Raw genomic sequence first — 24,882 nt, forward strand, 5'->3', positions numbered from 1 at the left:
CTATCTCCTATGTGGGGTAAGGTTTTAGTGTATTTGAATAGGTAAAAGGAAATACCTGAAACTGTTGAACTGCAATCCACTAGCCTTCGTTTTTTTTTTTTTTTTTTAGTTCAGTTTTATTGAGATATATTCACAAACTATACTGTCATCCATGGTATACAGTCAGTTGTTCACAGTACCATTATATAGTTGTGCATTCATCACCACAATCAATTTTTGAACACTTTCATTACAAATAAATAAATAAATAAAAATTAAAGTAAAAAAGAGCACACAAAATATCCCATACTCCCCATTCCTCCCTATAATTTTTTTACTTTTTGTCCTCATTTTTATACTCGTCTGTGTATACACTGGATAAAAGGATTGGGAGCCACAGGTTTTCACAATCACGCAGTCACCCATGTAAGCTATATAGTTATACACTCACCTTCAAGAATCAAGGCTGCTGGGTTGCAATTCATCAATTTCAGGTATTTCCTTCTAGCTATACCAATACACTAAAAACTAAAAATGGATATTTATACAACACATAAGAATAACCTCCAGAATGACGTCTCAACTCCACTTGAAATCTCTCAGCCACTGAAACTTTATTTTGTTTCATTTCTCTTCTCCCATTGGTCCAAGAAGGCTTTCTCAATGCCATGATGCCAGGGCCAAGCTCATCCCCATGAGTCATGTCCCACATAGGGGGGTGAGCGGTGAGTTTACCTGCAGAGTTGGCTTAGAGAGAGAGGCCACATCTGAGCAACAAAAGAGGTTCTCTGGGGGTGACTCTTAGGCACAATTATAAGTAGGCTTAGCCTCTCCTTTGCAGTAACAGACTTCATAAGGGCAAGCCCCAAGATCGAGGGCTCGGCCTTCTAAATTGGTAGTCCCTGATGCTTGTGGGAATATCAGTAATTCCCCAGTTGGGAAGTTTATTTCCACATTTTCCCCCAGTCCCTCAAGGGGGCTTTGCATATACTTTTTTATTCTCTGCCCAAATTACTTGGGGAGTATCAGGGATTCACACTAACCTATATAAACCAAGCAGATTTCACTCCCTATTCAAATTTGCATGTAATTATGGTGTTTGAATAAACTGACCATGCAAGTTAAATTATTTAGTGTGTTACAAAAAAATATAGTTTTTACCCCTAATAAACGTCTCTTCCTTTGGTCTCACACAGAGGTTGAGGTTTTAAAACACCTTCACTATTGTCTTTACCCTTCAGTCTGATTTACCTTAGTCTGAACCAAGTCCTTATTGTTTTCATATCACTACTTGAAATCTGATCTCTTTTACAGGCTCGTTAATGTTTGTTGTATGGGGTAATGCTGGAATTTATAGATGCCAGACTCTGGCTCTGAGTCTCAGGTGTCACACAAAGTTCCAGGGACTGACCAGGTTATACACAAAAAGCCCAGCATCTTAGAATTTAGAAATACCCATTACAACTCAGGAATAGATGTGACTGCTATAAGAGCTTACAATCTAGGAACCTTTACAATAAGCCTTCCCCTGATAACCTATGCTCTTATATTCAATTCTCAGAGTTTGCACATTATATTCATATTAGTGAGGCATTACAATATTTGGCTTTTCATTTCTGGTTCATCTCACCCAATATACTGTCCTCAATGTCCATTCACCTCACAACTTCATTCCTTCTTGTAGCAGCTCAATATTCCATTGTATGTATATACCACAGTTCACCCTTCTATTCATCAGATGATATACCCTTAGGCCACGTCCATCCACTGCAAATCATGAATAAGGCCACCATAAACCCCACTGTGCAGATGTCCATTCTTGTTCCTCTTTTCAGTTCTTCCAAGTATATACCCAGTAATGGGGTTGCAGGACCATATGGCACCCCCATTCTTAGCTTCCTGTGGAACCACCACACTGCTGTCCATATGGGCTGCAATGTTCTGCTTCCCCACTAACAGTGATTAGGTATATCCCTTTCTCCACATTTTCGCCAGCGCTTGTATCCCTCTGTTTATTTTTAATCAATATTATTCACACTGTATATTTCCTCCTCGGTGAATAATCAAAGATTCCCAGTCTAAACACATAGTTAGGCATTCACCACCATCTATATGAGCACATTTCAATTTCTTCCACAAAGGAAGAGGAGAAAAAAAGAAAAAAGAGTGAAAGGAAAAAAATGACAACTAAAAAGCAACAAAAGAAAAAAGAAAATTAAAATAAAATACAATAAATAGTTCAGACAACACCACCAATGGCAAGAATCCCATATATCTTCCTTATATCCCATTCTTACAGACATTTAGGTTTGCTATATTGTCTTTGTTACAATTAATGGAAGCATATTACAATATCACTCTCAACTGTAGATTCCAGTTTTCATTGATTGTATTTTTTCCCAATACCATCTCATTTTCAACATCTCACAAAGTTGGCATTCATTGGTTCTCCCTCATGTAAAAACATTCTCATATTTGTACATTTAATCACCATCATTGACCACTCTAGGTTTCACTAAGTTATACCATCCCAGTCTTTACCTTCTATCTTTCCTTCTGGGCTCCTACATGCCTTTAACCTTCCTCTTCCAACCGTACTCATAGTCATCTTTGTTCAGTGTACTTACAGTATTGTGTTACCATCACCCAGTATTGTGCCATCCATTTCTGGATCTGTGCAGTCAATCCTGTTGAACAGTCTGTGCTCCTTTAGCATCAAATGCACAATCTCTACCCTCTTTCTATTTCCTGGTATCTTCATTTTTACACGCTTTTCCAAACCTGTCTCTCCTGTCTTTTCCTATCTGTAGCATTCCCTTTAGTATTTCTTGTAGAGGAGATCTCTTGTTCATGAACTTTCTCAGTGCCTGTTTATCTGTAAGTATTTTAAACACTTTCATTTTTAAAGGACAGTTTTGCCAGATATAGGATTCTTGGTTGGCAGATTTTCTCTTTCAGTATCTTGAGTATATCATACCACTGCCTTCTTGCCTCCATGGTTTCTGCTGAGAGATCCATACTTACTTTTATTGAGATTCCCTTGTATGTGATGGATTGCTCTTCTCTTTGCTTTCAGAAACCTCTCTTTGTCTTTGACGTTTGAAAATCTGATTAGGAAGGTCCTTGGAGTAGGTCTATTTGGACCAGTTTTGTTTGGGGTATGCTGTGCTTCTTGGACCTGTAATTTTATTTCTTTTCTAAGAGTTGGGAAATTTTCATTGATTATTTCCTCTCTTATTCTTTCTGCCCCTTTTCCCTTGTCTTCTCCTTCTGGGACACCTATAACGCGTATATTCATGTGCTTCGTGTTCTCCTTCAGTTCCCTGAGCCCATGCTCATATTTTTCCGTTGTTTTTCCTATCTGTTCTTTTGTGTGTAGGATTTCAGATGCCTTGTCCTCTAGTTCAGAAATCCTTTCTTATGCCTCTCCAAGTCTGCATTGTATGTCTCCATGGTGTTTTTCATCTCTTTTGTTGTACCTTTCATTCCCATAAGTTCTGCCATTTGTTTTTTCAAGCTTACAAATTCTTCCTTATGATCATCCAGTGTCTTCTTTATATCCTTCATCTCCTTTGTCACACTTTCTTTCAACTCGTTCATTTGATTTAGATGGTTTATTTGAACATGTTTAATTAGTTGTTTCACCTCTTGAATCTCAGTTGAATTGTTAGTTTGTTCCTTTGACCAGGCCATATTTCCATGTTTCCTGGTGTGACTTGTGATTTTTTGCTGTCTAGGCATCTGATTTTCTTGATTAGTTTATTCTGGAGGTTGCTTTCTCTCTTTTGCCTTTGGTTTTCTTTGATCTCTTTATTTCTTTGTTTCTCTCACTTGCCAGTTCCCAGATTGGTTCTGCCCCTCAGTCTTGCCCCGAAATCAGGCACCTACCGTGGCCTGCCACAGGGATGGGAGGTAGGCACTGGGCACCCCAGCAGGTTCACTGGGTGTAGTAATATAGATCTGCTGGCATCCAGTGTTGCTGTATTTCCCTTGCACTTTTCGGACTGTCCAGCAGATGGCAATGTTTGGTAACAGTCGTCCTCAGAGGCTGCTTTGCCTTTGAGCACAGTGTGCATACAGGTGAACTGAAACTGTGGGATTCCTATGCCCTCACTTTGCTGGCCATGGTCTGGCTTGATGTGGGGCTACATCTGTGGCTGAGTACTCCCTCACCTTACTCAGTTCTCCAGCTGTCCCCAAGGCAAGGAAACAGCTGCCGGCTGCTGCTTCCCTCAGGAGTGGGGGAAGAGTTTTCAGAACCAGGGCTGGAAACACACTCTCTGTCCACGTTTTCTCAGTCTCTTTGTCCCTCACTGACCTGGGCCTTGAATTGTCCTCCCCTGTCCCCTGGGGTCTTCAAGCAGTAGGGGTATGTTTTACTGCTGTGAAAGATTTTTAAATCTGTGTCCCTAGCGGGAAGGGTCTCGTCTGCTGATTCTGTACCTTACCCACATGGAGACCAAGTGAGGGGGAGAGGAGAGGACCAGCTTGTCTGGGATGGAAAATTCCTACCTGATATTTCTTCTCTTTCTTCAATTCGACATCTGCAGGGCCCTTCTCCAGTCTATATCCTCCTCCAGAGTTTCAAACAATTCAGAATTGTCCATTTCTTCGTTGACTCTTTGGAGTGGAGTTTTCAGTAGCTGTTTATGTCGCCACATTGATGACATCATCCCTGCCAGCCGTGATTCTTGAAGACGACTGTATAACTAGATAGCTTATACAGTGTGACCGTGTGATTCAGAAAACCTTATGGCTCACACTGTCTTTATCCAGTGTATGGGCAGCTGATTAGAAAAAGGGGAATAAGAAGTAAATGAGTAATAAGGAGGGATGCAGGGTATGGAATATTTTGGGTGTTTTTTAAATTTTTATTCTTATTTTTATTTATTTATTTTTTGGAGTAATGAAAAAGTTCAAAAATTGTGATAAATGCACAGCTATATGATGATACTGTGAACAATTGATTATACACTTTGGATGATTGTATGGTATGTGACTATATCTCAGTAAAATTGTGTTTAAAAAATGCACAGAAAAAAGTCTGCTTTACTGCTGCTGTGAAAAGAAACTTAGAACTGCTTGTTTTCTTTGACTGTGTGATTCATGGTCCATTTTTTGTGAAAAAGATTGTGAGATAAAGGAAAAACAAAAAACAAAACCTAGGATATAGAGAAATGAGGGATCATCTGTAATTATATCATACAGTCCTTCAAGGTCCAGTTCAAGGGCTACCTGCTTTTAATTGACTTTCCTTTTTGCTGGTTTTCAAATTTGGAAAATTATAGCTTTAGAGTTCTGGTAGGGTTCCCAAAATTATTTTTATTATTTTAAAATGCTAATCCATATTACAGTTGTATTCCTATCTTTATTTTTATTCTGCTTAATCATATTTATTTTCATAAAGCATAAACAGTAGCATCTAAGTTTTGAGCCTTGACTAGAAAGTCTTTAGGAAATTCTGTTGAGCAGTCATTTGGCTCATTTAGTTTTTTCGTAGTGTAGTTATAAAAAAGTTTTCTGTGACTTTTAGGATAGTAACAGAGGCCTAGATTTACTATATTGGATGATAAATTTACTATAAAATCTATATATTACTTCTGATAAAAAATAAAGTTGGTTTCAGTAAATCAGTCCCTCAAGTAATGTATTTTTAAAACTTTATGGAAAAGAAGTAAATGAAGAAGAAAACCGCAGTTTGGAGTGAATATATATTGTGTTATTACTTGAATACATTGTTGTCTTTTCAGGCTCATGAGAGGCTAGAAGATTCAAAACTAGAAGCTGTCAGTGACAATAATTTGGAATTAGTCAATGAAATTCTTGAAGATATCACTCCTTTAATAAATGTGGATGAAAATGTGGCAGAACTGGTTGGTATACTCAAAGAGCCTCACTTCCAGGTAACCTCTCCCTATCATCACCTTTCTCCCCAAGTCCCATTTATTTCCAAACCATTCTCCTTTACTAGTTAAGTTGCAGTTTAAGGTGATGTTTTTTAAGTATTATTTTGGGCCATGATTTATAATATGTAAATTCCAGCATAGGTATTTAAATTTCCTGATATGCCGAGGATACATAAGTAGACGTACCTAAATGTAAACTGTACATGTTATATAAATGTACTGTCACAGAAATACATGGGAATGGATTTTCCTTCATGTAATTAAAAGAATAAAACCTTAATTTACAGTTAAACCACATTTCAGAGATACTGTTCTCACTGTGAGAATAGATCATCTTTCTCTTCCCAACTACCACTCAGTTTCCTAGCCCCACCTTGTGATTAGCAGTGTACATTTTCAGTATTGCCACTTAGGACTGGGGTGCAGTTGATGAGCTTGGAACAAAAGAGCTGTGTAAAGATAAAAACTAATACATAACAAACTCCCCCTAAGTACAAAAATAAGCATGATTTAAACATTCTCCCTATATTGGTAAAGAGTTAATCAGCTTAACAAAGAAGAATCAGTTTCAAAATAGAAAGCAAAAAGTTTCTTATAAACTGAAAATTAAGAAAGTGTAGTATTGGGGCTGTGTTGGAAAAATGGACTTACTTGAACAGAATAGATAGCCCAGGAATATATCCATACCAATATGGAAACTCAATTTATGGTAGAGTCATTACATTTTAGTAAGAAAAAAGTGTCCTGTTCAACAAATGTTGAGATAGAAGAATTGTCACCTGCTTTCCACTGCAAATCTTAGCATTGACAATCAATTGGTAGCCACCCCTTTGCTCATTCTCAGCCGAAGACTTTATATGACTCTCCAGTAATGTTACTGCAAAATATGAAGATTTATAATGAGATGGTTCCTACCTAATCATCTTAGGTATAAAAAATGCATACATATAAGAAGCACCCTTTGTTCAGGGGACAGTTGATTGAGGCTTTATAACGCCTATTAAGGTATTTGGATTTTATCCTGAGGACAGTGGGAAACCTTGGGAAGGTGGGTATTAACCAGGGAGAGATCATATTTGTGGACCAAGATGGTTATTACTCAAGCAAGAAATTAGGATTGCAGTAGAGATGGTGGAAATCGGAGGATTTCCAGGTTTTAAGCAGTAAAATCGACAGGAATTTGGTGATTGGTTATATATAACTGATGCAGAAAAGGGATGTGGGAAGTTGATAAAATCAAGATTTCTGACGTAAATGAGTGATGGCTGCTTATTGAGATAGGGAACACCCCAGGAAAAAATGTCTTAGACATGTTAATTTTGAGATAACTGGCTGTGTTAAGTTTGTGATACCTCTGAATTTTCAGGCACACTATATATTTTTAATAAATATGCAAAATGTAGCATAAGTACAGAAAATTTTATAATATATATAAATATCTAAATTATGTATACATAAAATTTAGTAAATATATATAAATTAGATAGTCCAGATAAGCAAAAATATAAAAACTAAAGCATTGCAGTTTTACTATGCAGATCACTGATGTAATATCTTAGCATTCTTCCAAATTTTTTCTAGGTATAAATGTACTTTTTTTTTTTTTTTTTTTTGCCTCTGTCATTGATTTCCACTTTCCTATTTAAGTAACACTTCATTTCATATAATATGCATATATTCTTCATGTTTCCACATTTGACCTCAAACTGTTTTTTAACTGGTTTGCCCATACCAGTTGCCAATCTAGGTCTGTGTGTGCTATCTGGTTGCATCATCCTCTTCCCCCTCCCCTTTTTTTGTGATGTTGATCTATTGAAGAAACTGGGCCAGTTGTCCTACAGAATGGTTGGTTCCTCACTGTGTTGTTTGGTTACTCCTTTTATTTCTGTAAATAGAAATTCTATCTAAAAGAGCAATGATTCATAATAATTATTTGGAACTATAATACATCTTAAGAGATAGCTACATTAAAAGATATATAATACGTGGTTGACCTACCACTATTGATGCTGAGATTGGTTCCTTAATATTAAAGTTGATGACAGTTTGATCCTTCCTTTGAAATCGTTTTGTGTGTGTGTGCGTGTGTGTGTAACTAGGAAGTAATCTGTGAGTTAAATTTTAGCATTATACAAATGCTGTTTCCTAACAACCATTTAACCTAATGAGGAACACAAATTAGTAATCCATGCCAGAGTCATTATTTTCAGAAGAGCTTGTAAAATATTTTTCAAATTCTCTCATTCTGTGTTTTTTAGCTAGTGTTCTTTTATAAAGTAGAATTTTTCCTCATCAACTGGGGCTATTTTGTTACCCTAAAATGCATTTTTTTACCAAAACAGCAGAATAAATGCTTGATTCTTCCCCTTACAAATTTTCACAGTAAAGATTTGTTTAAAATACAGTCTCAAATGATGACAGATAAGTGTTTTTAAATATTGTTACGGACTGTTCATTAATTTAATGTTTCTCAGTCCTCTACAATCCTTCTTCTTTTTGATTTTCAAATTGTCATGACTTTGGCTAGTTGTAGGCAGATTTTTAGTATATGGATATGAAGCTAATGAGAGTTCTAGAAATGGAGATATATAATTTGTAGTTTTCAATGTGTATGTAGTGGTTCTGGTCATGGGAGTGGATAATGTTGCCTAAGAAGAGAGTATAGGGTAAACAACTAAGCAGCTAAGTTAGAGCTTTGAGTAACTTCCAGCATTTATGAGGAGAATTCTTGTAAACTGATTTATAGTGGTTTTTCTTTTTTTCTTTTTTCATTTTTTTCCTCTGGTCTTGTACACATATTTTTAAGAAGTGGCCGGAAATTACCAATTAAGCCAATACTCTAATAGCTTCTATTCTGAACCTGCTGACTTTTGCTTCCTTCCTTCTTTTTTGATTTACTGTTTTTGGAATTTGCATTTCACCCACTCAGAAAATTTTGTTAACTTACTTTGAGTATGCACAATTGCAATAGGAATTATTGCTTTAGGGTAAAAAAAGAATGAAAAATAAAAATAAATAGACCAAAAAAAAAAAAATACCTTGCCAGAAATTCCTAGAAAGCTATGTCCATAGTAGCACATATAAAGATAAAAGGTGAAACAGTATTCAGGACCACTGCTGGGTCATTTTTTCCTCCAAAAAATGTTTTTATAGTCCAAAACCTTCATTGGTAATATAAAGTTTTCTGTTACTGGTATAAGATGCTGATATTTATCCATTTTCCATTGGATATCTTTTTAGTAGACGATTAGTACATGTAAAAGATATGCAGTATTACTAATACTTTAGAATAATAGTTAGGATCGCTGCCATTGGAGTCCATGTGATACTTACTAAATATGGTTTAATGATAAATTCTGAATGATGATGATGATGACAGTAGCAGCAATGAAATACAGTGCCTTCATTGCACCACTTGGAAAAGAGAACATGCGACTTAAGAGGCACTAGCTTCTATTAGTCTCTTCAAATCGAAAATAAGAAATATGTTATTGTTTGATGATACTATAACTGTATAAGTTTGTATCTCTTCAGAAGGTGTTGTGTACATTTGATTTAATTCATATTGAAGAATTTAATAATGTGTGCCCTTCAAAATTTTAGTACTCCACTGGGATGATAGGCTGACAAGTTATTTTTCATATGTACTAATTTCTTCCATCAATAGTTAATAACTACAGGCTGTTTTGACTCTTTGTAGTCACTGTTGGAGGCCCATGATATTGTGGCATCAAAGTGTTATGATTCACCTCCATCAAGCCCAGAAATTAATAATTCTATCAATAATCAGTTATTACCAGTAGATGCTATTCGTATTCTTGGTATTCACAAAAGAGCTGGGGAGCCATTGGTGAGTAGATAAATCAGTGTCTTCTTAAATCTGAAATCTGACATATTTGTAGCTCATCACTATATCTGATTTTTTTCTTTTTGATAATTTGTATGATTATGAAAACTGCATTCATATTTATTTCATCATTCTTCCTTGACCTATGTATAAATATACAGATTATATGCTCTGAATTTGATATAGTATACAAAATTAAACCAAAATAAAACACTAAACTGAAGTAGAAGTCAAAGAAGTATGCCGCTGGGTAGGAAAAAATTCAGAAGATAACTATTCCGTTTCTTCCTATCCTTTGAAGGAATGAATTCAGGTTGCTTGATAATGACAGCATCATAACATGGAAGAAAGTTGTTACTGAAACTTGAAACCATGATAGGGCTCTATTTCTTGCTAAAATTGTTATTTTTGGAACCTGATTTAAAGAATAGTGAAGTGGAATAAAAGAAAAGCCAGGAGCAAGACCATCAGAATGTACAAATAACATTCTTGTTTCCCTTGAGCTTCCTTTTATTCTCTGGAATGTGGCCTAGATAGTAGTGCATGTTGTGTTTTTAAAGATAACCTTACCATAGAAGTCATTTTCCTATGGGGCAGTTTATGTTTTCAGCAGTTAACCATAGTTCATTGGGATTGAAGTTTTGAGACAGAAAAGAACATGGAAAAGATAGAAATGATGCACTCACCTACTTTTAGAATTCTTTTCTTATATATATTCACTAATTTTTAAGTATTTCCTCCTAATAATCTAAAATAAATTATAATGCCATTCCTTATTTTCTTTAGGGCGTAACATTTAGGGTTGAAAATAATGATCTGGTAATCGCCCGAATCCTTCATGGAGGAATGATAGATCGACAAGGTCTCCTTCATGTGGGAGATATCATTAAAGAAGTCAATGGCCATGAGGTTGGAAACAATCCAAAGGAGTTACAAGAGTTACTGAAAAATATTAGTGGAAGTATCACCCTAAAAATTTTACCAAGCTATAGAGATACCATTACTCCTCAACAGGTTGGTAATAAAATTTGGGGGAATGTTAAGAATACTTGTAACTAGTCACACTGTTGGATGTAATCACCAATTACTACTCTTTTGCTAAGGAAAAGGGTAAGAAATATTAGGTGTAAATGTTCTGAACTGCCTGGCTTTTTCATGTGTGAATTTTTGAATTTTTTAAACAACTCACACTATCTTACTATTATAAAGGAAGCAGTAAGGAAATTTCTTTGTGAACAACCATGAACCCTGTCATTACGGTAACGTCTAGAGCTCTAGGTATCAGAAAAACCAAAAACCAGTCAAGCCTTTAATCATTAATTTAGCAAACATTTTGAGACCTGTTATATTCAGGGCATTGTATGAGGCACTGTGAGAGAACAAGAATGTCGTCCAGATCATCTCCAGCTTAGTGTATATTTGATGGGCTAAATGGAGAATGAGGCCAGAAAGGAAGATTGAAAAGGGTCTTAAACAGCTGGTTTGCACATGTTTGATCTGTATTTTGTAATTTAATTTTTAGGTAAAGTAGATTACTGAACAAAGAATGCTTTAATGAAAGCAGTGCTTCATTAAGATTCATCTAGCCTCAGTATGTTGAGTGAATTTCAAAAAGAGGAGAGATGAGATAATGTAACCAGGTAGCAGACTTTTGAAGGTATAAGATGATATGTAAAAGACAATTCTAACAACTGGTTAAGAGGACAGCTTGGGTTTAAATACCAACATTACCACGTATTAGCTTTTTGACTCTGGACAAGTTACCTATCCTCTCTGTGGTTCATTTTTCTCATTTGAATATTTAAGGAAAAGACGTCTTTCCTCAAAAGGTTGTCATGAGAATTAATTCTTGTAAAACTCTCATAACAGTGCCTGGCACATAATAAGTGCTCACCAAGTAGCTGTTGTGATGGTGAGGAAGTGATGGTCTAGTAAAATTGTAAAGAAAGAAAATGTAATAAAGTAATTGCAAAAAAAAGAAATGACAATTATGGTAGGAGTATTGTTGCTGAGGAGAGGGTTTTTAAGCCTAGATAATGTAGAAATAAGAAATGTCTGCCAGTTTTTTAGATTGATGCTTTTAATGTTCAAGTTTATTCTATAAATTTATTGTTTGATAGATGAATTTTAAAAGTCTTCTTACGTAAGATACCTTATTTTCCTATTGTTATGTAAGAATTTGAAAGCTTGTGATATTTCAGTACAATTCTTTGAAATAACATTTGTTGAATACCTGTTTTATACTGTTCTTTGGAGGATAAGATAGAATATTTAGTCATGAACTTTAGAATGTAAATTGGACTTCTGAAAATAAACAGGGTTTATAGAAGTTTGGTGAAAATGAAGGCACAGTCTTTGTCATCAAGGGAAATAATTGTGAAAGAAAGGTGCTAAAACTTGTATTACATTTTCTATTAATGGAACCTCTCAGGCTGCTTCTATTCCTCATTGGGCACATTTCCATTGGTGACAATCTGAGACCTGTCTTGGGCTGAATAGATTGGAAGGCTAGAATCTAAGATTAATTTTTTATTATTAGGTGGTACTCGTGATAGATAGAAGATTTTTCCCCACATGGTCCAAACTCAGAATTCTTACCAGCCCACAGACAAACTCAATTTTTGTAATATTGCTAGCTTGGGTTTTGACCCAAATTCCTGTGTAGATTTCTGTACCTGGTGAACTTACCTGAATAGTGTGAAATGCAAGGTTATATAGCCCTGGTTTAAGCCTTCCAGCGTGTTTTTCCCCCATTCCATTCCTTTTCAAAATCTGGTTTTCACTTAGCCTTTATAGTAAGGGGAGAGGATTAAAGTGGGGAAAGGAGAGGTCATCCAAGCCTCAGGCGTCTCAGGCCTATCCTACCAAAAAAAAGAGGAGAGACTATAATATGAAGGCTTCCAAAAGAGGGCTAAGGCATATCCAAATTGGAACATTTTTTTTTTTTAATCATCATTTTATTGAGATATATTCACATACCACGCAGTCATACAAAACAAATCGTACTTTCGATTGTTTACAGTACCATTACATAGTTGTACATTCATCACCTAAATCAATCCCTGACACCTTCATTAGCACACACACAAAAATAACAAGAATAATAATTAGAGTGAAAAAGAGCAATTGAAGTAAAAAAGAACACTGGGTACCTTTGTCTGTTTGTTTCCTTCCCCTACTTTTCTACACATCCATCCATAAACTAGACAAAGTGGAGTTTGGTCCTTATGGCTTTCCCAATCCCATTGTCACCCCTCATAAGCTACATTTTTATACAACTGTCTTCGAGATTCATGGGTTCTGGGTTGTAGTTTGATAGTTCCAGGTATCCACCACCAGCTACCCCAATTCTTTAGAACCTAAAAAGGGTTGTCTAAAGTGTGCGTAAGAGTGCCCACCAGAGTGATCTCTCGGCTCGTTTTGGAATCTCTCTGCCACTGAAGCTTATTTCATTTCCTTTCACATCCCCCTTTTGGTCAAGAAGATGTTCTCCGTCCCACGATGCCAGGTCTACATTCCTCCCCAGGAGTCATATTCCACGTTGCAAATTGGAACATTTTTGAGAGTAGAAGGGAGAACTCTTCCTAATTACGCTGAAATAATAGGCATAAACTAGGAGTGGCCTAAGTGCTGTGGTATCCTACTAAAAGGTGCTATGGGAATGGAAGAGATTTCAGCTACTTCAGTCATCCCTCTAGAAGCTCTACTATATGGTACAATGGAGGCCATTCTCAACTCCTACTTTCTATTGCTGTGAGAGCAGATAAAAACCAGGAGCTCTAACAGAGTGGCATTTTTCAAACTATGGTAAACAGGTCATCTTTAATAGAATTATTTGAGGTGCTTGCTAAAAGTCCAAAATCTTTTATGGGTCCTCAGGATCTATATTTTTAAATTTCAAAAACAAGGTAAGCTAGAAGCTATAGCCAGTTCTTCAGTTCTTCAAATTACATATAGCTTGGCTTCCCAAAGGCTGCTCATAATTCCATTTGTTCATTAAGGCCAAACTGATGGACATTCTCCCTTGTTCATTCTTAAGAGGCCAAAATGACCCACATATCAAAAATATTACAAAGAAAGAAAATTTCAGGCCCACTGCATTCAAGAGTATTCATGTAAAAATTCTAAACAGTAGAAACAAATTTAATGGAGTATAAAAAAGATAATACATCATGTCGAAATTGGGTTTGTCCCGGGTATGCAAAGATGGTTTCATGTTAAAAAATCCGTGTACGTAACCAATCATATTAACAGGTTAAAAGAGAAAATCTTCAATAGGTGCAGAAAGAGAATTTGATAAAATTCAACATCTGTTCATGATTTTAAGAAAGGATTGGTAAATTAGGAATAGAAGGGAACTTCGTTAATCTTATTTAAAGAAAAAAGAAAAAGAAAACTAGAACAAATATTTTTATAAGTAGTTGAATGTCAGAAGTATTCACTTTAAAATTAGGAACTGAAATCTCAGCTGGTCTGCCTGAGTGCCAATCCCATTCCTCCATGCAGCCCCGTATCTGTTCCACCAAGATGAAAGAATCTATCATAAACCAAGAGAAATTCGCCAAATTTCAGACAGTTGTGCATTGATAATAGAAGGAACTACCCTCAAATGATATATAGAGTAAGAAATGATATAACAAATGATATAACAGATGATAAATATCTTCAGTTCTCCTTAAAAATAAACTAGGAATACACAGTGTCTCTGATATTAAAGGGGTAGATAGTTTGCAAATCCAGGAATGGCGATCTACTTTAAAAATGCTACAGTTCAGGCATCTTGGGCAGCAAAAATTTTTACTGTTACCAGCCATGCTGAGACCAAGCTGTGGACAGAAATGCGATCCAGGATCTTAAAGCAGCTTGGTGTCTACAAACTCAGGACTCTGGCAGAAGCTGGATGGAAAAACATCACTTGGTATTGGGAAGGAGGGTGATCTTGCTCAGAATTTTGATGAATGTAGATTTTCTCTTTATTACTGGTTTTAACTCATTTTATTATGAGGTGTATTGGTTTTGTTTTCTTGCAGGGGGGGCGGTGCTTAAAATCGTTTATTGATTTCAGCATGAATTTATAGATTTATAACTCCTTAGCAGACTGGTTAAAATTCAGAGGATTGTATGAAATGAACTTTGAGAAAATATTGGCGCAAAACAAGACAATATAATAAACATAGACAATATTCTGTTAATGCAGATTTTACATTTAAATTAAAAAGTAAATTTATCATAGTTTTTCTTGAGTGAAATCATTTTTAGATTTTTACAATATTCATTTATCTCAATTTTTTGAGCTTTTTTAATTTTTTAAAATTGAAAAAATTAAAAAAGATTTTTTAGAGGTTTACAAGAAAATCATGTAAAAAATAGTGTTCCCATATACTCCCCTATTATTGACACTTGCATTAGTATGGTACCTTTGGTATGATTGATGAGAGAATATTAAAATAGTACTATTAACTATAGTCCATAGCTTACATTAGGTGTATTTTTTCTTATATACCACCCTATTATTAATGACTTGTATTAGTGTTGTGCATTTGTTATAACTCATGGAAGAACATTCTTATTTTTGCACTATAAACTACAGTCCAGCATTTACAATAGTGTTCACTGTGTTTTACAGTCCTATGTTTTGTCTTTTAATTTTTATTCTAGAGCATATATGACCTAAAATTTCCCCTTTCACCACAGTCACATAGTTCAGTGCTGTTAATTACATTCAGAATAAAGTGCTACTATCACCACCACCCATTTCCAAATCTGTACTCCCAACCTAAATAGAAAATCTGTATAAATTAAGCATCAACTCCCAGTCGATCTCCTTGTAACCTATAGTCTAGTTCTAACTATGAGTTTGCTTATTATAATCAGTTTATGACTGAAATCATATAGTATCTGTCCTTTTCTTTCTGGCTTATTTCATTCAATAATGTCCTCAGAGTCCATTGATGTTGTTGCCTGTATCAGGACTTCATTCCTTACAGCTAATAATGTTCCATCATAGGTGTGTATCACATTTTGTTTATCTTTTCATCTGTTGATGGACACTTGGGTTGCTTCCATCTTTTGGCAATTGTGAATAATGCTGCTATAAACATTAGTGTTCAAATATCTGTTGGAGTCCCTGCTTTCATTTCTTCTGGGTATATGCCTAGTAGTGGGATTGCCAGATCATGTGGTAATTCTGAATTTAGCTTCCTGAGGAACTGCCAATCTGTCTTCCACAGTGGCTACACCATTTTACATTCCTACCAGCGATGAATGAGTGTTCCTGTTTCTCTACATTCTTTCCAACACTTTAATTTTCTGTTTTTATAATAGTAGCCATTCTAGTGGGTATAAAATGGTATATCTTTGTGATTTGCATTTCCCTTAATGGTTAGTGATGTTGAGCATCTTTTCATGTGTTTTTTTTTTAAAATGCAATTTTATTTGGATGTATTCACACAACATATAGTCCTTCAAAGTGCACAATCAGTTGTTCATAGTTACGCACTGATCACCACAATCAATCTCTGAACATTTTCATTACTGCAAAAAATAAAATAAAAATTAGAATAAAAAAGAACATCCAAAATATTCCGTTCCCCTCCTCCCCCATAATTCGTATACTTTTTTTCACACTCATTCATTGTTTTTTTTTAACTTTGTTAAAAAAATTAAAAAACAAACAATAAAAAAATTTCAAACAAAACCAAAACAAAGGAATAAGAAACAACAAATAACCTAAAACAACTACATTGCTTCCAACATGTTCCCGCACTACCCCAAGAAAATAAACAGACTATAATCCAACAAAGGAATAAGAAAAACAAATAATCTAAACTAACTACATTTCTGGGAACTTGTTCCTACCATACCCCCCCAGAAATTAGCAAACCATAGTCGTTCCTGAGCATTCCCAGAACATTAAGTTTATCCTTCATAACTTATCTGTTCTTACTAGCTTATCATTCCCCCTTCACTATTTGCTGTCTGTTGCTAGGTTCTCTACATTCTACAGTAAAACCATTATTTTACATTTTTCACAGTGTTCACATTAGTGGTAATATACAATATATCTCCTTTTGTGTCTGGCTTATTTCACTCATCATTGTGTCTTCAAGGTTCATCCTTGTCACATGTTTCACGACATGGTTCCTTCTTACTGCCGCATAGTATTCCATCTGTCCACTCATCTGTTGAAGGACATTTGGGTTGTTTCCATCTCTTGGCAATTCTGAATATTGCTGCTATGAACATTAGCGTGCACATATCTGTTCATGTCACTGCTTTCAGATCTTCCAGGTATATATGGAGAAGTGCAATTGCTGGATTGAAGGGTAACTCTATATCTAGTTTTCTAAGGAACAGCCAGACTGTCTTCCAGAGTGGCTGTACCCATTATACAGTCCCACCAACAATGAATAAGAGTTCCAGTTTCTCCACATCCTCTCCAGCATCTGTAGTTTCCTGTTTGTTTAATGGTAGCCATCTAATTGATCTGAGATGATATCTCATTGTGGTCTTAATTTGCATCTTCCTAATAGTTAGTGAAGCTGAATATTTTTTCATATGTTTTTTGGCCATTTGTATTTCCTCTTCAGAGAACTGTCTTTTCATGTCTTTTGCCTATTTTATGATTGGGCTGTCTGTACTGTTGTTGTTGCATTGTAGGATTTCCTCAGTTTTTTGTCAGATAACATGGTGTTCTAGTTTGCTAATGCTGCTGGAATGCAAAACACCAGAAATGGATTGGCTTTTATAAAAGGGGGTTTATTTGGTTACACAGTTACAGTCTTAAGACCATAAAGTGTCCAAGGTAACACATCAGCAATCGGATACCTTCACTGGAGGGTGGCCAATTTTGTCTGGAAAAACCTATTAGCTGGGAAGGCACGTGGCTGGCGTCTGCTCCAAAGTTCTGGTTTCAAAGTGGCTTTCTCCCAGGACGTTCCGCTCTAGGCTGCAGTTCCTCAAAAATGTCACTCTTAGTTGCTCTTGGGGTGTTTGTCCTCTCTCAGCTTCTCTGGAGCAAGAGTCTGCTTTCAACGGCCATCTTCAAACTGTCTCTCATCTGCAGCTCCTCTCTCAGCTTCTGTACATTCTTCAAAGTGTCCCTCTTGGCTTGGCAAGCTCGCTCCTTCTGTCTGCGCTTGTATGGGACTTTAGTAAACTCATCAAGGCCCACACTGAATGGGCGGGGCTATACCTCCATAGAAATTATCCAGTTAGAGTCATTGCCTAGGGTGGGTCGCATCTTCATTGTAACACTCAAAGAATTACAATCTAACACTGATACATCTGCCCACATAAGATTACATCAAAGATAATGGAGTTTTGGGGGACATAATAAATTCAAACCGGCACACTCTCCTTTCTTTGTTTCTCTGCCAGCAGGGCCCACTTTAGTATCTCTTGAGGGCAGACCTCTTGTTAGCAAATTCACTCAGCATTTCATTGTCTGTGAAGATTTTAAGCTCTCCCTGAAATTTGAAGGAGATCTTTGCTGGATGAAGAATTCTTGGTTGCCAATTCTTCCTTTTCAGAATTTTAAATATATCATACCACTGCCTTCTCGCCTCCATGGTGGCTGCTGAGTAATCACTGCTTGGTCTTATGTTGTTTCCCTTGTATGTGGTGAATTGCTTCTCTCTTGTTTCTTTCAGAACTTTCTCCTCTTTAGCATTTGACTGTCTAATCAGAATATGTCTCGGAGTGGGTTTATTTGGATTTATTTTGTTTGGAGTTCATTGGGCGTCTATGATTTGTGTATTTATGTTGTTTAGGAGGGCTGAGAAGTTTTTGCCAACAATGTATTTGAATACTCTTCCTAGACCTTTACCGTTCTCTACCCCTTCTGGAACACCAGTGATTCCAATATTTGTGCTCTTTATGTTGTCCATCATATTCCTGAGATCCATTTAGAATTTTTCAATTTTTTTCTCCATTCTTTCTTTTGTACTTGCACTTTCAAGCATGCACTCTTGCAGTTCGCTTATTCTTTCTTCAGCTTCCTCTAATCTAGTACGTTGTGTATCCAGGATCTTTTTAATTTGATCAGCACTTTCTTTAATTTCCATAATATTGTCTATTTTTTAATTACTCTTGCAAATTCTTCTTTATGCTCTTCTAGGTTCTTCTTCATGTCCTTTTTATCCTGTGCCATGATCTTGTTGTTTGTGATTACTTCTATGATTAATTGCTCCAAATACTGTGTCTCCTCTGATTTTTTGACTTGGGTGTTTGGGTTTGGGTTATCCATATCTTCTGGTTTCTTCATATGCTTTCAGATTTTCTGTTGTTTTTGGCATTTGCTTATCTTGATAGGGTTCTTTTAGGATATGCAGGTTTATTCGAACAAATATCTATAATCTCTCAGGGCTACAGCTTGGTAGAGTTCACTTTCCCTGTTTTACCAGTGGATGGCTTCCCGGAGCCACCTGTTACCCTCAAGCCAGTTCTCCCCAACTCCATCTATGTGACGAGTGAGGGTCCGAATCTTGTGGGGGTCCAATCAGTGCACCAAATTTCCATGTGCAGTTGGTGCATCCAGCCCTGAAGGTGGAGGCTGTGCCCTGTGCCGTTAGGGAGGGAAGGTGGCTTTAAGACTCAAATCTCCCAGCTGTTCCTGGAGACTTAAAGCTGTTGTATGAGCCCACACCTTTGGCTCACACTCCCCACAATCTCTGTCTGCTGTGGGCCCACAAGTCCCTGGGACTGTTGTAGGGCACTTAGGAGTTTCATGTGGGACCCTGCCTCCAAGCTGTGTGCTCCATGGGCCTCCATAGGGGAAAGACTGTGCAACGTTGTAGGTGAGCGGAATCCCCAAGGGAAGCTCTCAGCCACGGTGCCATACAGGGGCGTTCCCAGCCCACTGCAAAGTTGGCTGTACAGGGTGTGGTAACTTCCCTCTTCTATGGACTGTGCTTTCCCAGCTCCAGAATAATTAGCTGCGGGTGTGTGAAAGGCTATCGTCCACGCCAGATACCTAGGTGGGTGCCTGGGGCAGGGAAGGCATTCCCCACCACACTCAACCACATGGCTCTTGCTGCCGGATCCACAGCCACTTTTGTTTTTTTTTTTTTAACTAATCTGTCTCCAAACACCGACCCCAGGTTTCTCCCCACCTTGGCATGGCTGCTGTTTCCCCAGCAGACTCACTCACTCGTTTTTGAACACAGACTCTCAGTTTCACCAGTGTACAGTCACTGTGGATGTAGCTGACTTTGTCCAGTTGGTACAACCCTGGAACTGGCATTGTGAAGCACTTTCTGTCTTTTACCTAGTGTTTTTCACAGAGAAGGATTGTGCTCCATGTGCTGGTTTGGATGTATTGTTTCCCCCAAAATGCCATTATCTTTGATGCAGTCTTGTGTGGGCAGGAAATGTATTGGTATTGATTGGGTTGGAGACTTTTGATTGGTTGTTTCCATGGAGGTGTGATCACTCAACTGTGGGCAAGGTCTTTCATTGGATAATTTCCATGGAGGTGTGGCCCGCCCATTCAGCATGGGACTTGATTAGCTTACTGGAGCACTATATAAGCTTGCTATTTAGAAGGAGCAAGCTTGCTACAGCCAGGAGGGACCCTTGAAGAATGCACAGGAGCTCAGATAGGAGCTGCAGATGAGAGACAGTTTGAAGATGGCTGTTGAAAGCAGAATTTTGCTACAGAGAAGCTAAGAGGGGACAAACATCCCAAGAGCAACTGAAAGTGACATTTTGGAGAGAAACTGCAGCCTAGAGAGGAACGTCCTGGGAGAAAGCCATTTTGAAACTAGAACTCTGGAGCAGACACCAGCCACGTGCCTTCCCAGGTAACAGAGGTTTTCCAGATGCCAATGGCCATCCTCCAATGACAGTACCCAATTGTTGATGAGTTACCCTGAATACTTTATGGCCTTGAGACTGTAACTATGTAACTAAGTAAACCCCGTTTTATAAAAGCCAGTCCATTTCTGGTGTTTTGCATTACGGCAGCATTGGCAAACTGGAAGATTTTGGTACCAGGAGTGGGTGCTGCTGAGTTTGCAAATACCAAACATGTTTTAGCGGCTTTTAAAATGGATAAGGGGAAGATTGCAGAAGAATTGTGAGGAGCTTGATAGAAAAGGCCTAAATTGCTTTGATGAGACTGTTAGTAGAAATATGGACTCTAAAGATTGTTCTGATGAGGCCTTGAAGCAGAAATGATGAATGTGTTGTTGCAAACTGCTAGGGAGGCATCCTTGTTTTAAAGTGGCAGAGAATTTGGCAAAATTGAGTCCTGGTGTCGGATGAAAGGAAGAATTTGAGCACAACAAGCTGGGATACTTGGCTGATGAGATTTTGAAACTAAAAGTTGTGGCTATAGCATGGCTTCTCATTGCAGCTTGTAGTAAAATGGGGAGAGAGATAAACTTAGAACTGAACTCTTGGGTTCAAAAAAACCAGAAACTGATGGGCTTCCAGGGGGTGGACCCCCAGAAGCTACAGCCCCACGTGAGGATTTAACCAAACATGGAACTTGACTGCCATTTCAGTACAAGCCAGGATTGGAGATGGAGTTATCCAGAAAGAATTTGTGGAAAGTCCTATTGTCTGACGGCTTTGACCCCTGTGTGCTTCATGCGAAGCCAACAGAATTTTTGTGAGATCTTTATAGACAGAGCCGCTGCCAGTCTAGAATGGAGGAGACAGACAAGGAACAAATTGAAGGAAAATTTCTTCAAAAGACAGAGCCATGGAGGTTGAGGTCTGGAGTCAAGAGGCCTTGGGCTGGGAGAGCGGAGTGGCCCACACGTATTAAAATGGTGAGTTTGCCCTGGAGGTTCAGGGTGGGTTTCTGCCTCAATGCTCAGAAAGATTCTGCCACCCCAAGCCCCAAAGAGGGTGGAGTACATTCTGAGGAGACTGGGGAGAGCCTGGCTGCCACCCCACTGTTCTGAAGGGGTTGAGCGTGTGCTCTGGAGATGGATCCGGGTGCTGCCCCGATGGTTGACGGGTTTGGGGCCAAGAACATAGTCTCCCCAGTGTGTGGTTATGTTGCTGCACTCACCCCAGTGTTTGGAGAGAAAAGGGCTGCCACAAAAACCTTTGGAAAGGGTTGGCCTCCTGCTCTCTCAACGTTGTTCTCTGAATGACTCTCAGACTTGGAAATCTAATGTAGTTTGCCCTGCGGGTTTTAGAAACTGTTTTGATCCTGGTAACCCTGTTTTCCTTTCAGTTTTTCCTTACGACAATGGGAATGTTTTCCCTATGACTTTCGCTCCTTTGTGTATTGGAAGTACGTAATTTGTTCTCAGTTTCACTGGTCCACAGCTAGAGGGGAGTTACGCCTTAGGACAAACCATGCCTGTAACTAATTTAATGGAATCTTGTACTTAACTATTGTTACTGAAATGATTTAAGTATTCATGATGTTGTGATGGGATGAATGTGTTTTGTATATGGAGATCGTGTCATTTTGGGGTCCAGGGGGTGAAATGTGCTGTTTTGGATGTATTGTGTCCCCCAAAACGCCATTATCTTTGATGCAGTGTTGTGTGGACAGGAAATGTATTGGTGTTGATTGGATTGGAGACTTTTGATTGGATGTTTCTGTAGAGATATGATCACTTAGCTGTGGACCACATCTTTCATTGGAAGGTTTCCATGGAGGTGGCCTGCCCTTTCAATATGGGCCTTGATGAGTTCATTGGAGCCCTATATAAGTGCAGAAAGAAGGAGCAAGCTTGCTGCAGGCAAGAGGGACACTTTGAAGAATGCACAGGAGCTGAGAAGAGAGGAGCTGCAGATGAGAGACAGTTTGAAGGTGGCCATTGAAAGCAGACTTCTGCTCTGGATAAGCTGAGAGAGGAAAAACCCCAAGAGCAACTAAGAGTGACATTTTTGAGGAACTACAGCCTAGAGAGGAACGTCCTGGGAGAAAGCCATTTTGAAACCAGAACCCTGGAGGAGACGCCAGCCACGTGCCTTCCTAGCTAACAAGGGTTTTCCGGACACCATTAGCCATCCTCCAGTGAAGGTACCTGATTGTTGATGACTTACATTGGATGCTTTATGGCCTTAAGACTGTAACTTTGTAACCAAATAAACCCCCTTATAAAAGCCGATCATTTCTGGTGTTTTGCATTCCGGCAGCTTTAGCAAACACTCTGTCTCTCCTAATCCACCGTCTTGGATTCTGCTTCACCTACAGAGCTTATTTGAGCAATGATTCCACTTGCACTGCATTCCAAACAGAAATGGACACCACCACAAAATACTGCAGTGCGCTTTGTTCTCCAGTTTACAAAGTCCGGATACAATTTTGGGCCCACCGCAGTGATCAGAACAGCACAGCCGGCCTGAACCTCATCCCCACCTGACACCATGCCTTCTCATGTCCTTTTTAGCCATCTGTATATCCACTTTGGAGAAATGGCTATTCAAGTTTTTTGCCCATTTTTTTATTGGGTTGTTTGTATTTTTATTGTTGAGTTGTGTGTTCTTTATATATTCTGGATATTAAACCCTTATCAGATATGTGGTTTCCAAATATTTTTTACCATTGAGTAGGTTGTCTTTTCACTTTTGTGATAATGTCCTTTGAGCATCAAAGTTTTTATGATTGAGGAGGTCCCATTTATATTTTCGTTTACTGGGCTTTGGGTAGAAAGTCTAAGGAACCATTACCTAACATGAGATCCTGAAGATTTTTCCTTACATTTTCTTCTATGAGTTTTGTACTCCTGATTCTTATATTTTGGTCTTTGGTCCATTTTGAGTTAATTTTTGATTATGGTATGAGACAGGGGTCCTTCATTTTTTTGCATGTCGATATCCAGTTCTCCCAGCATGATTTGTTGAAGAGACGATTTTTTTCTGAATTGAGTGGACTTGGCAGCCCTGTCAAAAATCAGTTGGCCACAGATGAGAGGGTCTATTTCTGAACTCTCAGTTTGATTCCATTGGTCAATACATCTGTCTTTATTCCATTACCATTTTGTTTTGACCTCTGTAGTTTTATAATAAGCTTTAAAGTCAAGAAGTGTGAGTCCTATAACTTTGTTCTTCTTTTTCAAGATCTTTTTGTGTATTCAGGGCCCCTTACCCTTCTAAACAAATTGGATAATTGGCCTTTCCATTTCTGCAAAGTTGGCTATTGGAATTTTGATTGGGATTGCTTTTTGAATCTGCAAATACTTTTGGGTGGAATGGACACCTTAACGATATTTAGTCTTCCAATCCATGTATCCAGTCCATGAATGTGTCCTTTCATGTATTTAGGTCTTCTTTAATTTTTTTTTAGTAAGGTTTTATAATTTGCTGTGTATGAGTTCTTTACATCTTGGCTAAATTTATTACTAGGTTTTTAATACTTTTTGTTGCTATTGTAAATTGAAGTTTTTTCTTGATTTCTCCCTCAGAGTTTTCATTACAAATGTATAGAAACACTACTGATTTCTGCATGGTAAACTTGTACCCTGCCACTTTGTTGAATTCATTTATTAGCTCTAGTAGCTTTGCTGTAGATTTTCCAGGACTTTATTCTATGTATAGGATTATTTCATCATCAAGTAGTGAAAGTTTTATTTCTTCCCTTCCAATTTGGATGCCTTCTGTTTCTTTTTCTTGCCTAAATGCTCTGGCTAGAACTTACAGAACTTGTTATGGTGACACTGGGCATCGTTTTCTTGTTCTAGATCTGAGGGAAAGCTTTCAGTCTTTCACCATTGAGTATGATGTAGCTGTGGGTTTTTCATATACACACACACACACATGCACACATACACCCTTTATCATGAAGTTTCCTGCTATCCCTATTTTTCTGTGTTTTTATCAACAAAGGATGCTGGGTTTTGTCACGTTCCTTTTCTGTATCGATCAAGATGATCATGTGGTTTTTTCCTTTCGTTTTGTTAATATAGTGTATTGAAGTAATTGATTGTCTTGTGTTGACCCACCCTTGCATGCCTGGGATAAAACCCACTTGAACATGGTATATATATATATTTTTTAATGTGCTGTTGGATTAGGTTTGCATCTATTTTCACAGGAGAAATTTGTAATTTTTTTTCTTGTGGTATCTTTGTCTGGCTTTGGTGTTAAGGTGATGTTGGCCTCATAGAATGAGTTAGGTAGTGTTTCCTCTTGTTCAATTTTTTGGAAGGGTTTGAGAAGGATTGGTATTAATTCTTCTTG

General features: G+C 37.6%; 1 protein-coding gene across 6 annotated transcripts in view; it reads left to right on the top strand.

Moving 5' to 3' along the window:
- Window positions 1-24,882, top strand: part of MPP6 (membrane palmitoylated protein 6) — a 140,140-nt gene that overhangs the window by 58,106 nt on the left and 57,152 nt on the right. For all 6 annotated transcript variants that reach the window (XM_037836911.1, XM_037836916.1, XM_037836914.1 and 3 more), the window contains 3 exons: window positions 5,730-5,882; window positions 9,586-9,735; window positions 10,519-10,746. In XM_037836911.1, coding sequence (XP_037692839.1) covers window positions 5,730-5,882; window positions 9,586-9,735; window positions 10,519-10,746 — 531 coding nt within the window. The remainder of the gene's footprint in view (window positions 1-5,729; window positions 5,883-9,585; window positions 9,736-10,518; window positions 10,747-24,882) is intronic.

Source organism: Choloepus didactylus, chromosome 5 (genome assembly GCF_015220235.1).
Source record: "Choloepus didactylus isolate mChoDid1 chromosome 5, mChoDid1.pri, whole genome shotgun sequence".
Lineage (NCBI taxonomy): Eukaryota > Metazoa > Chordata > Mammalia > Pilosa > Megalonychidae > Choloepus > Choloepus didactylus.